Source organism: Copidosoma floridanum, unplaced genomic scaffold (genome assembly GCF_036245765.1).
Source record: "Copidosoma floridanum isolate Cflo_tuat_1 unplaced genomic scaffold, Cflo_Japanese_pri ptg000011l, whole genome shotgun sequence".
NCBI lineage: Eukaryota > Metazoa > Arthropoda > Insecta > Hymenoptera > Encyrtidae > Copidosoma > Copidosoma floridanum.
This window is the reverse complement of record NW_028321888.1, coordinates 9,692,501-9,708,514: the sequence shown is the minus strand read 5'-3', so window position 1 is coordinate 9,708,514 and position 16,014 is coordinate 9,692,501. Positions and strand designations below refer to the sequence as shown.

Here is a 16,014-nt window from a genome sequence, read left to right as displayed (position 1 = left end):
GTCGCAATTGTGTAAACTGTGCCCTCACCCTAATGAGCTGTAATGGCCAGTCTGTAGAATGCAGGTATCCCATGTACAGACACCCTAATAACGCTGTGTCTCTTGGATGCATTCTCCGTTTTTTAATATTTTTTGTTATACACATACTTCTTTCTTGGTATAATAAAGTAAAAATTAAGTAAAATAAAAGTATAGTATAGATTAATGCTTAGTAATTCAGACGAAAATAATGTTTGTATACAGCTCACTTAAATATATAGTAACTCATATATATAGGCATGTTTGAACCTACTAAAGGGAGCTTGGGCGGTTAGTACCGTACCTAGGATAGGGTGCCATAAGGGCCCCTAAAAAATCAACGTTTTTCAACGGTAAATTTTTCAATAAATATGGTTATTTCGATAAAACCAAAGTACAAGATGAAGAAATTGACAGAAAAGTACCGTGAAATTATAATTTTGAAAATTGTGAGATGTTGCGAGGCAAAACATTAATATTTTATACTTTTCTTCTGATTTTTTCTAAAGTTAAGTTGTTGACCCAATATTATTAAGAATTCAGTAGATTCTTTGTAAAAAAATACACAAGAACTATTATAAATTTTTAAGGTTAATAAAAGATTTCCGAAGATATAGTTGATTTTGTGACCACTGTCCATAAGAGTAGGTGTTAAACTGGTGAATTTTCAGGAGCGATTTGCAAAAAAAAATTAAGTCGTTGACCCCAGTATTTTCTTATCGCAGATGAATTGGGCATGCTTTATTTACATAATTCCAGGATTTCAGAGGTTTTGATCAAGCCGATAAAAATCGCCCAAGCCACCTTAAGAATTATCATCGTGAGTAGGTAAAAAAAAGTTTGTTTAAACAGATGTAAACTTAACGTTAAGGTGGCTCCAGCACCTAGTGCCGTATCAAAATGGGGAGACTAAAAGTTAATCATTATTTTCTTTAAAATATGGTATAAAATTATCGTAGAGACTGTTGTAAGCCATATTCTACATTTTATCTGTTACTTTAGTGAGTTAATATAAAAAAACAAAAAAGTTTTATGGTGCCCTAATTGATGAACTGTTACGGTACGCTCCTAAGTTCAAGAGTAGTTATACCTATATATATGTACTCTGCAGAATGCAGACAGCTGAGAGCTGACTTGCACTCGCAACTGTATACTTAGTCTCCGATTATTTAAAGACTTTGTTCGATAACAAGACACTTTTCTCATGTCATCGAAAACTGCGTAATAATAAATACAAGATAGCATGTTTTTTACACCTTACGGGTTATTTATATAAGTGCAGCAGTAGGTTGTATATCGCGTAAGCTTGCATTTCCTATCTAACCCGTCTTAAAACTACGATTTTGTAAGCATGATTTCTTACAATTTTCATCGTCAATCTTAATTTTTTTTTATACGAATAGAAAGATGGGAATTCAAAGAATATAATTCAATTTTATTAACCTCGGTTGGGTTATTTATAATTTTAACATTGAGGCCACTGGAGCCACCTTAAAAGATGTAGTTTTCATATTTCAATGTATTTGTAGAACAAAAATGTGTAATGTTGAGCAAAATAAAATTCATATAGTAAGAAAATTAGTTTTTGATGAAATTCCGGGACTTAGCCAGAATAATAAAATAAGTAAAATAAATTTGAAAACGATTTACCAATATTCTCGAATTCCTTGCCATAGCCCTTGAGCTCGTCGTAAACTTCAGTCTCCAGGTCATCTTCTGCAGCCTCGTGAGCCATAGCCTTGTATAGTTTCAGAGCTACGAGAGCTTTCGCCAAAGCTTCCTCGCCATGTTGCCACATCAGCAAGGCCATTTGCTGCCTTTTAGTCAGAACTGACCATATAAGCAACTCGTTAAAAGGGTAATCAAATAAAGCAGTTTCTTGAGTCGCAGGAATCGTTTCGGCGAGCAGACTCATCGTGGATTTACCCCCAGAGCTAGAAAACGAGCGGCTGTTGAGGCCCAAGGCACAGCTGTTACGGTGGGGGTGTTGTTGAAAACCACCTGAGCGTTTCATAACGCGTGTGTATAGGAATCTGAACTCTTTGCGAGTGTACTGCGAGCGGTATGCACCACCCATAAGCTTATTGATTACTAGGCCAATATCATGCAGCGTATACATGTAGCCACGAGGAATGTGCGGTCGGACATCCCGCAGTATATACCCCAGTGTATTTGATGGTCCTTCTTTCTACAGTACAAAAGAGAACATACCTATGAATAATTTGGATGTTAAGATCAAACTTCACTTTAAGTTAGGCAGTGTTTCATGAGTTTTGATCAACATCATTCCAATATTCTAGCCAGACAAGTACTTGTATCTAAAACCAACCGTGTTATAAAGCTCCTCCAATCTTGGAATGGACAAAAACTTGCGCATCGAGACTCCATTTTCTAAGAGTAACTTAACAAAGTCAATGCGGTCGTGTTGTAAAGCTTGCATCATTGACTGCTCGAGAGCACCAGGAGGCCATTTTTGTCCGTAGACGAAGATCTCGCTGCGTGCAATGTCGACGCGGTTCCAAATGAGAGCAAGTGAAAGTTGCTCAGCTGGTGTTAACTGTTGTGATTTAAACAAAGCCGTCAGAATAGTTTGGTCCAATTCCTGGGGCGTATCTTGGGATATCCTAAAAACTGTTATCTAAAAATCATAAATCATAACATTAAATAATATGTTAGTCATTAAAACGGCTCAAGCTTTGTCATGACATACCAAGTGCTTTTTTCGTACACACTGAAGCAATTCTAAATAGAGTTGATTGGCCTGTTCTGAAGATACTTTAAACGTTCTTTTTATCGTGTCTAATAAATGGTCACGCATACTTTCAAGGGGTCCTTCTTCTTCTTCGGATTCGTTTTCAGATGCATATCTGAAATTAGTGAAAGGAATAAGTAGAATATTTCGAATTATTATGGAAGTGTTGTCATATAAGTACAATGTTAGTTAAGACGTGAAGTACTTGATATTTCCTTAACAAATTATGTCTATTTTTATATTCATTTATTATGACAGAGGAAAAGATAGAGAAAAAAAGTAATAAAAATGTGTTTTGTTCATTATATTTCACAGAAATGTTTAATACATTTTATCAATAATTTTAACAGTTTAGATCTCTCTCTACTCTACAGTTTTTCTTTTTCTCTGTCAAAAATTTTTGATAAAATTTATGTGTCTGGCAAAATGTAACTCCAAATCCATCTCTCAACAGACAATACGCTTAGTATACAAAAAAAACTCCAGTTCTAAAAGAGTACAAGGAAAAAGTTTAAAAAAAATTTTAACCTATTAATAATGCTTGTTAATATAATTTTTCACTTTAAAATTGATAATGTGTAGGTATTAAATGGTAACACTACAAAATTTGTCGTTACTACACATTTTTATTTCATTGAAAAGCATTTAAATTATGCGAAAATAATAAATTATAATGTATAATGCTTATCATCAAAAACAAAGTCATACCAATTGTAATATTTTAAAACCAATTGTTGTTTAACAGATATTTTTGAAGTTTGCCGTTAAGTTGTTTTAGACCTTTTTAAATAAGTAGGATAATAGTACGATTTTTTTGCAAAACATGTAGATGGTTTCATTTTCTAAATTCTACAGCTATGTCTGCAGCAAGTATCATCTACAAGATGAAAATTCGGCTATGTAAAAACTTAAAGAGTTAAGGAGATGAAAAACAAAGAAAAGTAACTAGAGACTTCAAAAAACGAAATTCTTAATAAATAAGATAATATCTTAAGGTGGCTCCTCACTATAAATCCCACAAGAAGAGTAAGCCTACTGCAACACAGCTTTTCATTGGCTGTGGAGGTTCTTGACTAAAAATGGATAGGTACCTATAGTCCCGTCAAAAAAAGTTTAGTCACATCTACACCGTTGACCTATATCGTACAATACAGTGACCTGAGCAGACATATGTATACAAATCTGACAACATAACCCTTGTATGTAAATAATAATAAGCTGACGATAAGTACCTAACAAAAAAGACAATGCCCCCGACAAATCGTCCTGCTCGTCGTACGAGAGGAAAAAAAAAAAGGAAGTCTGTGGAAACCGTCAAAAGTCACGCAAAAAGTATATTGGTTATCGCTGCAGAAAAGAGATTGAAAGTACTTAAAGTACAGAATAAAGGTACTTTATTACAGTACAAAGCCAACTTATCTTCAAGAATAATAAACAAAATGGCAGAAACTGGTATTACTAATACCGTTTTACAAGAAGCATTCAGCACAAACGGTAAAGAGGGTCTCCGCATTTTACTCTCTAAAAATGTTAATAATAAGCCACGGGTGACCATAGACAAAAAAACTTTAGAAAAAATCTACAAGTTATTTATTAGTGACGAGTAAATACAACCGTGTCCTAACTTTATTGTGACATATTCTATTAATTTTATCTATTAGTCAAAAAAGTACATAAGTCAGCCCCGCATTAAATTATTTTCTTAGTTCAGCGTCTCATTTATTTTTATTATAATTACGATTCCCCACAACTCCTATTCATTTAACGTACAACTTTCTGACCAATTCAAACTACGCAGGCTACCGCTCTTCGGTGTAGCAGACGCCCCACACTTTTCATCTGTTCCGTGACTTGCACAGTTATCTACTATTTTCACAAAATATCCTATAAAACCCATGGTAATGTCCAAGTACCTGAATGTCGTTAGAAAGATTCTGATTTCTTCTATCTGCTACATAGTTTTCTATTAAGAACTACAGTATCTTTGCTGAGATATCATACCACCTGCGCCACCAATTTGACGACCCTCCATAAGAGGCTATGTTACAGAGTCTCTTTTCCAGTTAGTTTTTTTCAACAATTTTGATGGTGACGAGGTCTAAAATTTTGGGAAAGGACTCCTTGCACCTTCAAGAATCATCCTTTAAAATATCATTTAATACTCCAGTGTTTTGATTTAGTGAGGAGCCACCTTAAGAACGAAGACGTAGACTTGAAGTAAAAATAAAGTATTGACAAAAAAAAAAAAAAAACATAAAAAAACAAGAAAAATTGACTGTTCAATGTAAAAGACTGTTAAAAATAAAAATAAAAGACGTACAAACAGAGATACTGATCACGGATCAAATGTAAACACTGATACAGTAATATATGTATAAATAGATAAAAAATTAATCATGCTTTAAGCTAAAATATACTGATTCTCTAATATTTTAGATGGTCATTAGATTACCAGGATTCATTAATTTTCAGGTATGACAAATATATTGGGGGTGCCATATGTTTTTGTCAGAACAAAAAGTGTAATCACTTATACAAATGGTCTATTTTCGATATAAAACAAATTTTAAACTTAGTATGTAGTAATGAGGGTGATCTGAGTTAATCACATAGTTTATGTATGTTAATGTGTAAACAATTAAGTTTTTAGGGATAACTAATTCACATAAGTGCATTATATTTTTGCCAGAGCAAACAGCGTAACCACTATCTGTGAAGTCATGTAATTCGATTATCTTAAAAACTTTACATTCGATTGGGCTAAAACTTGTTTTGCAGCTTCATCTTCATACCCCAATCTGACAGTTTCAAATTCAGAAAATTTTGTCAAAGGGAAAAATTTTATCAGCCCCAAGATTACAAAAATGCCCCAAATTGGTTTTTTGCATGTAACTTTGAAATAGATATTTTAGTTAACACGTAGTTAAGGAAAAGTGTAAATCTCGAAAATATAGAAATTTTGACCACTTACGTAGACGGAAAAATACTTAGTATATTACGTACGAGTTTGCAAAGGTTTCGATTTACGAACCGAGAGGTTTACGGCACAAGCCGAAGGCGAGGACCGTAACGAGGTTCGTAAAGAAGCTTTTTCGAACGAGTTTCGTAGGTATACTATTTTTCCGCCTGAGAACCCAAAATCAAGCGGCGAAAGTGCTATTTTGAAGTTAGAAGGTGGAAATAGTAGTTTTCGTCGGTTAAGTGCCATCGTCTCTGGGGCTATTTTGCGTAAGGTAGCCGCGGAGCGATGGCACTTATGTGGCAAATCCTATTTTTCCTACCAAGGGCACACCCGACCCTCAAAACCGCTCGAAGTCGGAAAATAGCCAGTGCCACAAAATAGCCCCAGAGACGATGGAACTTATCCGACGAAAACTACTATTACTAAAGGTATTTGTGTCGTTGAAAAAGTTTTGGATCTTGTTGAAATACAACTTTTTAGTTTTGTGCACTATTATCTAAATTGTAATTCTAATGATTTATAAGGCAATAAACATTTGAAAACGATGAAAAAAAGATTTTTGCCCTTTACATAATCAACCCTTTGTATAATGCCCTTATAAAATCGACATTTTAACACAGTTGTGAATGCTAAAGTTCTAGATTATTTGTATGAGCCTAGTGTCTCTTTATTTTTTTTATAAAATGAGAACAAAGTTATCAGTGACCTCTTAGGAACAATCGTAATCATTCAAAAATAATATTGTAAAATATTGGAAAAACAGTTATTTGATCAACAACATAAATTGTCCCTTACAGATTGTCAATAAATTTTTTTCCGTTCAAAAGTTGTATATCTTTTAAAAATAAAAATTTTTCTTATTTTTATGCATTGTTCTAAAACTTACTTTATGCTCTAAAAATTAAAAAACACATCTTAATGTATAAAAAAATTAGTTGTTTTACTACAGCTTATGATATAGTATTTTAGATTCCACGTACATCCATTAGCTGGATTTTTACGTACCCTATATCCCTTATCTTTCCATTCTTGTTCCTTCTTTTTCTAATTACCCTAATTTTTTTCAAGTATGCGAGTCTTTCGTGCGGGCCCCTTGCAAAGTTCTCCTCAGACGACTTAATCATCTTTAATCATCTTTGCTACTGGGTACTATTTACAGGGCGCAGCGATCGTCTTTAGCATACCCAAGCTATTGTCATGTTTAGTTGAAGGTTTTTTTTAATAAACCATTTAACTCGCTGAAGCAACCAGCAAAATTTACTATTCGTTTTAAAAATCGGATAAAAAAATCTCTATAACTTTTGAAGGAGTTTGAACTCACCCCTTGAGTTTCTCTGGCTAGATAGAGCGTTTAAACAGGGTTAACATTGATAAATTGTAATAATTTAAAAAAATTTGCACAAATCTCAACATACATGCATCTTTAATTACTTTTTTTCAAAATTTAGACTTGTCACCGTAAAATATTTGTTATGAATTAAAAAAAATCCACATAATAACTTTTATTACTACAGATTATTTTTATACACTAAATGTGCATCTATGGTGAAGTTTCTACTTGAAATACTTTCGCCAATAAATTTAAGAATTTATTATGTAAGAACACCTTTCCACTTTGAGATTTCTAAAGAGAAAAAAAATATGGTTTGACTCATTATCGTGTGTTCAATATTTTTATCACATGTAAATAGATAATGTCTTGGTAATCGGAAAGTTTTGTAATCTTAATAAAAAAGATTAATAATTAAGCTTAGATTTTTTTAATCGAAAAGCTGGTGAGGCAATACTGAAAGCCTTAAAGTTAGTAATTTTTAATAACAATACATAGATTTACTTAGCATTACTTCCGTTTGTTTTTTATGATTAAAGTGATTTGAGTTGAATAAAAATTTTGCAATGTATTAAAATGAAATATTACTTGTGCATAAAGGCAATGAGATCAGCAGCTCGACCAGAACCATCGCATACAACTACGGGTACGGGTGGCTCGTCCGTTACGTACTCCAACACGGATCGTATTGTATTCGTTCCACCTTCAATTACTAATGCTACCACTGGTATACTGCTGTGCGTATCTATAAAAAATGTAAAAAAGGATGTCTGTTCGTAACTTTAATCAATATTGAATAATTAAGAAACAGTAAATTAAGTTTAGGATTTTTTTCATATTTAAAGTTTAGTAAAAGTACATGCATTAAAAACAAAAACTATTATAATATGGGCTTGAAACAATTATTTTGAGAACTGTGAGAACTGTACAAAGATGTTTAACAGTGTATGATTGTTGCATGTGTACATGGACCATGTAAGAAAATTGAAGTAATAAGTTTATTAATAATTGTGATACTTATAATTAAAATTATACGAGTATGACACGCCAAAGCACTTTAAAATTACTAGACAAGTATACTTACAAGGCTGAAGTTTCAGATTTGATATGTATTTTTCAAGCTTTCTTCTAAGTACAATTTCAGCACCATATCGACCACCAGTTCCATTATCAACTAATAAAAAATAGGCATGCCGGTTGTTTAATACGGCAAATTTTGACCTGTAAAACATAGTAAAGGGTGTTTTAAAGATAATCCAGTAATTAAAAACAGTAAGCGTACGTATTATTTTACAAAAAAAAAATTTACTCAATTACCAAGGGGACGCGAGTGAATCGTATGGAATTTCTCTTCCACGTCCAATAAGCTCGTGACTCTTCTCTAATATTCCCCATGGTGCAATGCCTATGCTAACTACTCGACCTTGTCTTTGAGATCTTTCTAATAGTAGAGCATCTCCAACTTGTCTTGTCACACCTGTATTGATCAGATAATAAAATTTTTTGTTGGAATAAATTTAAAATAATTTTATAGGATTATTTAATAATTTAATATTTTTACTAGAAAGTTACAATTTTCAGTATATTAATGTTGATACCATAAATGTATGCATGTCAAGTACAATTTATGTAAAAGGTAAGAGCTATAGTTAGGGAGAAAATATATGAAACTCTTTTCTTATTGGATAAATATGCTCCCACCGCATTACAAGCTTCTCTCAGTAATGTATACTTTCAAGAATTTGTATAGTTAATCAGTTGTTATCTACAAAGAACATTGACAAATATTTTACAAGTTTCTTCGAAATTTTTTTTTTAAGAATGAGGAGAAATTTCCTTTATGGACTTGGATCTTGACAGTAAGGATATAAATTTAATGTTCACGTGAATGCAAGGACCAAGCATACAGAATCCTTCTAAGCTATACTTTTATACATAAGTTTAAAGTACAGTTTAATTATTTACTTAATTATTATCGAACTCACATTCATTAAACCATTTTATAGACAAATAATTTATCCTAGAATGTTTTTTTTACTCATACCAAGAATCCGTGCCCGATCATGACGTTTGTGTGCCCAATCAAAAAACTTATGATCCCGACAAAAAGTTTGACCACATTTTTCGACATATTTTAAACAAAAAACTTATTGGAATGTACATATTCTAACCTCTCAATATCGAATAAATAAGCCCCTGATATAACCCAGTAGGCGAGATATAAAATAATAGCGAATATAATCAAAATCATATAATAACCCAGAACCTGCTTTAATTGTCTTAAAATACGATTCTATTATTGAAAAAAATAGTTTTGTCTAACCAAAGCGTGTGCTTAAACTTTTATTAAACAAATACTGAAAAAAAACTATTTTTTTTTCATTCTTTCAATTATAAATTTTTTTCTTGCAGTTATTTTTAAAAAATAGCTCAAATGTTTATTTCTTATTTGATTATATATCGATCTACGTTGATTAGATTATCGCAAATCGTTTTTTCGTAAAGCTGTAATGCAAATATGTGCAAAAATCATCATTTAGGATTTTATTTTTAAAGCATTTATACCTTCAACATTTTTTAACAAAACTGTTTTGAAATTTAGGATTTGACAATTCTTATGAAGGTTTCAAGCGATGCACAAGGCTCTTTTTGTTGAGTTAAAAATAGCGTCATAAAACCATACTTAATGTTGAAATGTAAAAAGTTATCCTGATGAAAAAAAGATAGACCTAAAATTCCAGATGTACATTATTAAGAATACTAAAAGCTATAATAGAGTGAAAAATTTTGCGTAAATTTTGACTTTAAAAAAAAAAGATACAATAATATTTGCAATATCAACCATTGCATTGAAAATGACTTAGTAAGTTTTTACGTTATAATTAGGAAATCAATTACACCTACAAGAGCTTTAATTTTATACCAATTAAAAAAAGGGTGATACGCTGTTTTTAAATATTTTATTAACAAATTAGCGTACAATAACTCTATCTACACATGTGATATGTACAGATATAATTTTAATATATAAATAGCGGAAGTGTCACCCTCACTGAAACCCGTGTTTATACTTTTTTCCTCATAGTATATGATATTACTAGTGAATGCTCAGTTGCAAGGGTGTGCTTCAAACCATTTCTTTTATTAAGAAGGTTCGATACAATCTTTCAGTGGGGTCACAAAGCAGGATCAGGGGTATGGGAAGCTCAGAGTATTACTGACAAATTGTAATACAGTTTATTCCTATGGCATTAATACATTAATCTTATAAACCTAACCAAAGTTTTTATTTTCATTTTAAAAATCATGATTTTCTCTTTGATTAGCATGTATATAAAAATAAAAATCAGAAAATATCATATGATTCCACAGAATTTATAGTATCGAAAAGCATTCATTTTTTATTTTTTAACTATTACTAAGGTATGTTATTTTTATGCCATAACAATTTTCCCATAACAGCCAGTGTCAAGCTGTTCATTTTTTATTTCGAAATACCTTAACAACTACATGGCTGAGATTGCCCAAGAAATGCACTTATATTTTTCATAACGCATAGAATGAATCAAAAATTAAATTAGAGCTCTCAACCATTACCGACAATATGTATTAAACCTCCTTAAAATGAGGGGCAAAAATGGGATATTTTTTGTGGGTTTCCTTATATATCTACGTGCACGTATGTTTGTAAGCAAAGAATATTTGTGTAATTAATTTAATAATTTTTCTATGACAAACGTAAATAAATATGACATGATGCAAATTCACATTAGTACAATAAGTTCTTTCACGCTACCTTTATACCGCTTGGATGTCTGCAACCATGCGTATTACCTCCAGTATCAAGCATACAGTAATGTAAACAATTTTTTTTAAAGTGAAATTTCTTTAGGCGTGCCTTATATGGGGAGTTAACCCGTGAAACTAGCGAGCGAGCGAACGCTGCTGTTCACTTATGTATCTATATATATCTTTACGTATTGGGAATATGCCTGTACCACGTGACACGGCGATATATGTAGTAGTGGGGCTAACGCCCCCCTGCGCGCTCCGCGCGCTAACCTCCCACTAACAGATTGAGTAGACAAAATAACATTACTCGTGTATCTATCAATGCAGGCTGAAAATTAGTTCACAACAGCAGAATATGTGACTCACAAAGGAGTTGATAAAACATATGATTAACTTAACATAATTAAATTAACATAAATATTAATTTTCCAATAGTATTTTAAAATAATATTAGAGAGGTTCTTCCATTACACGAAATAAAATTAAAAATAAATGCTACAGTAGTGTTAATAAGAACCTTAAGTATATCAGACGGTCTCTGTAGATGTCCAAGATTAAAAATAACAAAATTATTTAAGTATAATATAGAAGCAGAAATAATTATGGGAGAAAAAAAAGCAGAGTTTATATTCCTAGAATAACATTGAATACTGGCACCTAATTATCATTACCTTTTTTCTACTATAGAAAACAGTTTTCCTTTGTATTAGCATGTTCTATATTTATTAAAATCAGAAAAACAGAGTTTTGATTTTTTAGGATTGTATATTAAAAAGCCTTTATCCTCTTACGGACAACAATACGTTGCTTTATTGAGATGTAAGAATCCAAAAAGAATTTTTATTCAAATTGCATCGGAGAAAAAATCAGAAATTAAAAATATTGATTAGCTAGAATTTTTTCAGTAATTCAAAAATATGTTACTTTGAAGATCGTTACATTAAAACAGACGTATGTTATTCATAAAAACCATGAAAAACAAATATGTGAAAAATGTGGAAAGGGTTTTAAAAGAACAGATGGGTTAAAATGACACATAAAATGTCACAACATTAAGCTAACAGAATGAATTATTGTTTTAAAAGCTTAATTGTGTTTGTCTATTAAATTATACCCCCTCCTGAATTCTGTCTTTTACTTAATAAAGTCCTCAAGTAATCAAGAATTTTATATTTGGGTAAAGTAAACATGGACCAGAAAGAGATTTGAAATGTAAATAAAAGTTCAATCAAGTTAAACAAATAATGGTACTTCAGAGACATATAGTGAGTAAGGGGAAGCGAATAGACAGACGGAGACCTATGATCAGTGACTTAAAAAACCCTAAAAACGAGGTATGACTTAGGTACTAAATTAAGTATATTTTTTAACATTAATGATGGTAAAACATTAGATAAATAAGTATTTTAGTGGGAGGGAGGTGGAGGGGGAGCTGAGGGGAAGCTCACTCAAATACAATTTGATTAAAAATGACGTTAAAACAAGCAAAATAACTACGTAAATCGAGGGGGAACTAAGGGGAGCGGGAGGGCTGAGACTCACTTTCGTCAATACAACTATATAATATAGGGATATATATATATATATATAAAAGAGTCGCTAAAACTGTTGTAATTGCTAACCACGAAAACTACCATGATTTTGCTGAAATTTTGCATACTGATTCTTGATGATTCCGAAATGGTTTTCGCATAGTTTTTTTTCTTGAGAAAGTTAATAACTATAGTGATAAATAAGCTCAAAGTGTTGCTAAAATAATTTAGATTTGCGCTTTAGTTCAATAGGATACGCTAAGTGGCGTCGAGGTAAAATTGAAGCCACCCGCAATTGGAGATAGTGAAAAGTGGTGATAAGATGACCCATCGAGATGTAAATTGTCGCAGTCGTTCATCAGCAGAAAACCTACAATAGAGTCGTTAACCGTGCATCTGGGCATCTCGTCTGCCAATGATACTCTTCTTTCATGGGCAAGCAAATTAAATCGATTTTTACCACGGATCGCCAAGATAATCGAGTGTCACGGAAAAATAGGTGTTCAAAAAGTCAACGTCTCCGGTGAAATACCAGGAGACTTATCCAGCCAGACCTCCTCAAAGGCTTAAGAGTTTCGTGGACGTTCAACCATTCGCCCTGGTGCCGTCAGAGAAATATCTACTTCAAATTCAAGCCAGGGAAAACAGCCCTGAAAAGTACGGGCAGCCACAACAGCCTTCTTCTTAGAGGTCGTCCCAACGGTAAACCTACAGGGAAGGTATTCTCCAGGCCTACTTTCCCTACTAACGATGAGCAGTTGGTTATCTAGGGAACGACCTGAAGACGAGATATTCTTTGGTCAGTGGCGTACCTCCAGTACGGTCTCCGTACACAGAGACTCCAAGGATAAGAGTCAAGCTACCCGTAGCTAGTTCTCCATCATCAAGAATAATAATAAGGAATAACTGGAAGTTTCACCACTGACCCTTTTCAGGGCCATTATAAGTATTTACATTCCCTACTTACCCATCAATCTCATCGGTTCTTTTTAGGGTCACTTAAGTTTGAACTACCTTGCCAATAAATACATGTTTACTACCATTTCCAGAACCGATTCTTCAACTAAAAGACTATGTAAAGCCGGCCACTATTAAACCAAGTCAGTAATTCACTGGCAGACGTCACGAGCGGAGTTGTTCATCGCAAGGCTGAAAACCCTGATGACCAACGACTCTATATTACCCTCACGACTCTGAGTATTTAACCAGGAATCACCGATCTTCTCCAAAGTCTGCGCTAAGAGAACCTAATAGCTATGAAAGAAAAAAAATAAACTTGAGCCAACGGGACAGTCTACAACGGGCAAACATCACAAACCAATATCTCCACCTTAGATCACCAAAACAACTGAGTCTGCGAAAAAAAGAGGTGCTTTAGACACCAACGTCTTTGACGTTATACCAGGAGACGTTGGGAAAGATCTGAACAACTAGCTCCAAAGCTTCGGACTTTGTAATTTTTCTCTAGTATGGGGCTTCAACAACCGGCCAGAGAAGATCACCCTGAGGTATCCAGGCAGTCACAATTGTTGTTAACTTCAGTCAAGAAAGAGTATACTTAAGAAGCTCACCGGTCTTTTTTAGGGCCATCGGACGTTAAACTACCTTGCCAACAAATATATTAGAACCTAACAAAGTGGACAGAAAACAGCCTTTAGGGGTCACAAAAATTTTAAGCATGCCAAAAGTCGCAAGAGGGTGAATTGGAAGAAAAACTTCAAATGTATCTAATAAATACAATTTGAGGTGTCAAGAAACTGATGCAGAAAATTTATCGAGATTGGAACAGCAGCATCAAAATCGACAAATAAAGAATCCATTACGTGAGAGATCAGCTTTTCATTGTACCCTCACAGTCATTTCTTAAATCTTTGAAGATCTAAATTCAGATTTTTAAATAAGTAGAAAATGTATTTGTAATTTTGTGGCAATAAAAAATGTATACATTAAGCTTCAGGATTTTGTTGCTCTGGTAATAAAGTTTTGAGAGAAGAGAAAAAAATGTTTTTTTTAATACATATTTTTTGGGAGTTTTAAATCTTTACAGCTGTAAAAAATAGCCCTTTTTGTAAATTATACGGGAGAAACTGCAAATCAACGGCCCCTTATGGGCAACGATTATTTTATTTCATAAGGAACGCACGGTACTCTTCAGCATAATTATATTTTTTTTAATTTTTACAGCTTATTATTTGACCAAACAAACTGTATAGATTCTGAACAAATATGTTTTTAATTAGAAGATTTTTGTTTCGAGAAGTATCAGAAATAGATGTAAAATTTTTAACTAAAAATGTTTCACATTACATGTCAACAGACTACTGTATTCCATTTAGTGAGTTTCGGGCAAAGCTGAGACGGGGGGGCCGCTAGTATATATATGACTAATGGAGGAACAGTAGTACAGGCCTTATGGGAGAAATTAAGTTTTTTTTGTTTTTAGTGGTGGAAAAGGTGTTAAATACAAAAATTTGTTGGATTACATATTTTTAACATTATGAGAGTTAGGTTGTTATTTTTTTCATACGATGAAATCGTTTATTAAGGCCGTAAACAGCGTTTTAAAGGTATGAAGTACAGTTAATCATACAATGAGCTATTCATTTCCTGCTGCTGCTGTTGCTGTTGTGCCTGCTGAGAGGTAGATAAGCAGCTTGATGTTGGGTTAAACTATACTTTGTACCTATAAAAATATGTTTTCAGCTTTACTAAACGATCTCATTATATAAAAAAAAAAAAAAAAAGAATTCAACTCTTATAATGTTAAAAATATTTACTCCAGAAACTTTTTGTGTTTAACACCTTTTCCACCTCGAAAAAAAAAACTTAATGTCTCCCATAAAGACTTTACTACTTTTTTTCCAGTAGTCATAAATACATATCGACGTGCCAAGTGGTACAGGCATCCCGAGTAGAAATGAACCGACAGTTTGGATCCAGTCTGGATCCATCTACTGTAGCTTTGGATCCAGCCTGGATACATTAAATGGATGAAGGCTGGATCAATTGTGCTCGCAGTTTTGGATCAATAATAGATCTAGGCAGCTGGACTTACAGATAATTGATAAAAAATGGATCAAGCCTTGATCCAGATGCTGTATTATTCAGCGTGTCATTTATTGTGCAAAACAGTATTGACATTTATATTGTAGAAATTATGTCATAAAATAAATAGTTGACAATGATTGTAATTTGAAACCGTACAAAAAAATAGAACTTATTGAACGAATTAGTATAAACAAATAAATATTTAATTCTTTTACTCTTTCATATTTAAAAGTAAATAAGAATATCTGTAATAAAACAAAACTAGCTTTCGTTTATCGACTTGTCAATGTTATTTTTAGTAGTAATCCAATTTGTTACAGACAGTAAATCCTGGTTAAACAAATAGTTAATTTGTACACTCTAAAACTTCAATCATTCAATATATACAGCCAGCTTGGTTTTTGCTATTTTTACTCAACTTGCCAGGTAACATAACTTTATTACTTTTATTCACAATCACAGGATTTTTATTATTTAGACTTTCCGACGATACTTAACATAAACAGTATTAACTGTAGTGCGTTAACGGTGTGACATTTTCAAAGGTTAATTTATAACTTAAGTCATGGCTTCATACATT

At 32.7% G+C, this 16,014-nt stretch overlaps 1 protein-coding gene across 3 annotated transcripts in view; it reads right to left on the bottom strand.

Annotated features, from left to right (window-relative positions):
• Trpm (transient receptor potential cation channel, subfamily M) overlaps positions 1 to 16,014 on the bottom strand; it is a 161,883-nt gene that overhangs the window by 76,339 nt on the left and 69,530 nt on the right. For all 3 annotated transcript variants that reach the window (XM_089590071.1, XM_089590072.1, XM_089590073.1), the window contains 6 exons: positions 8,380 to 8,539; positions 8,147 to 8,283; positions 7,651 to 7,807; positions 2,729 to 2,885; positions 2,348 to 2,656; positions 1,669 to 2,206 (listed from right to left, as the gene is read on the bottom strand). In XM_089590071.1, coding sequence (XP_089446197.1) covers positions 1,669 to 2,206; positions 2,348 to 2,656; positions 2,729 to 2,885; positions 7,651 to 7,807; positions 8,147 to 8,283; positions 8,380 to 8,539 — 1,458 coding nt within the window. The remainder of the gene's footprint in view (positions 1 to 1,668; positions 2,207 to 2,347; positions 2,657 to 2,728; positions 2,886 to 7,650; positions 7,808 to 8,146; positions 8,284 to 8,379; positions 8,540 to 16,014) is intronic.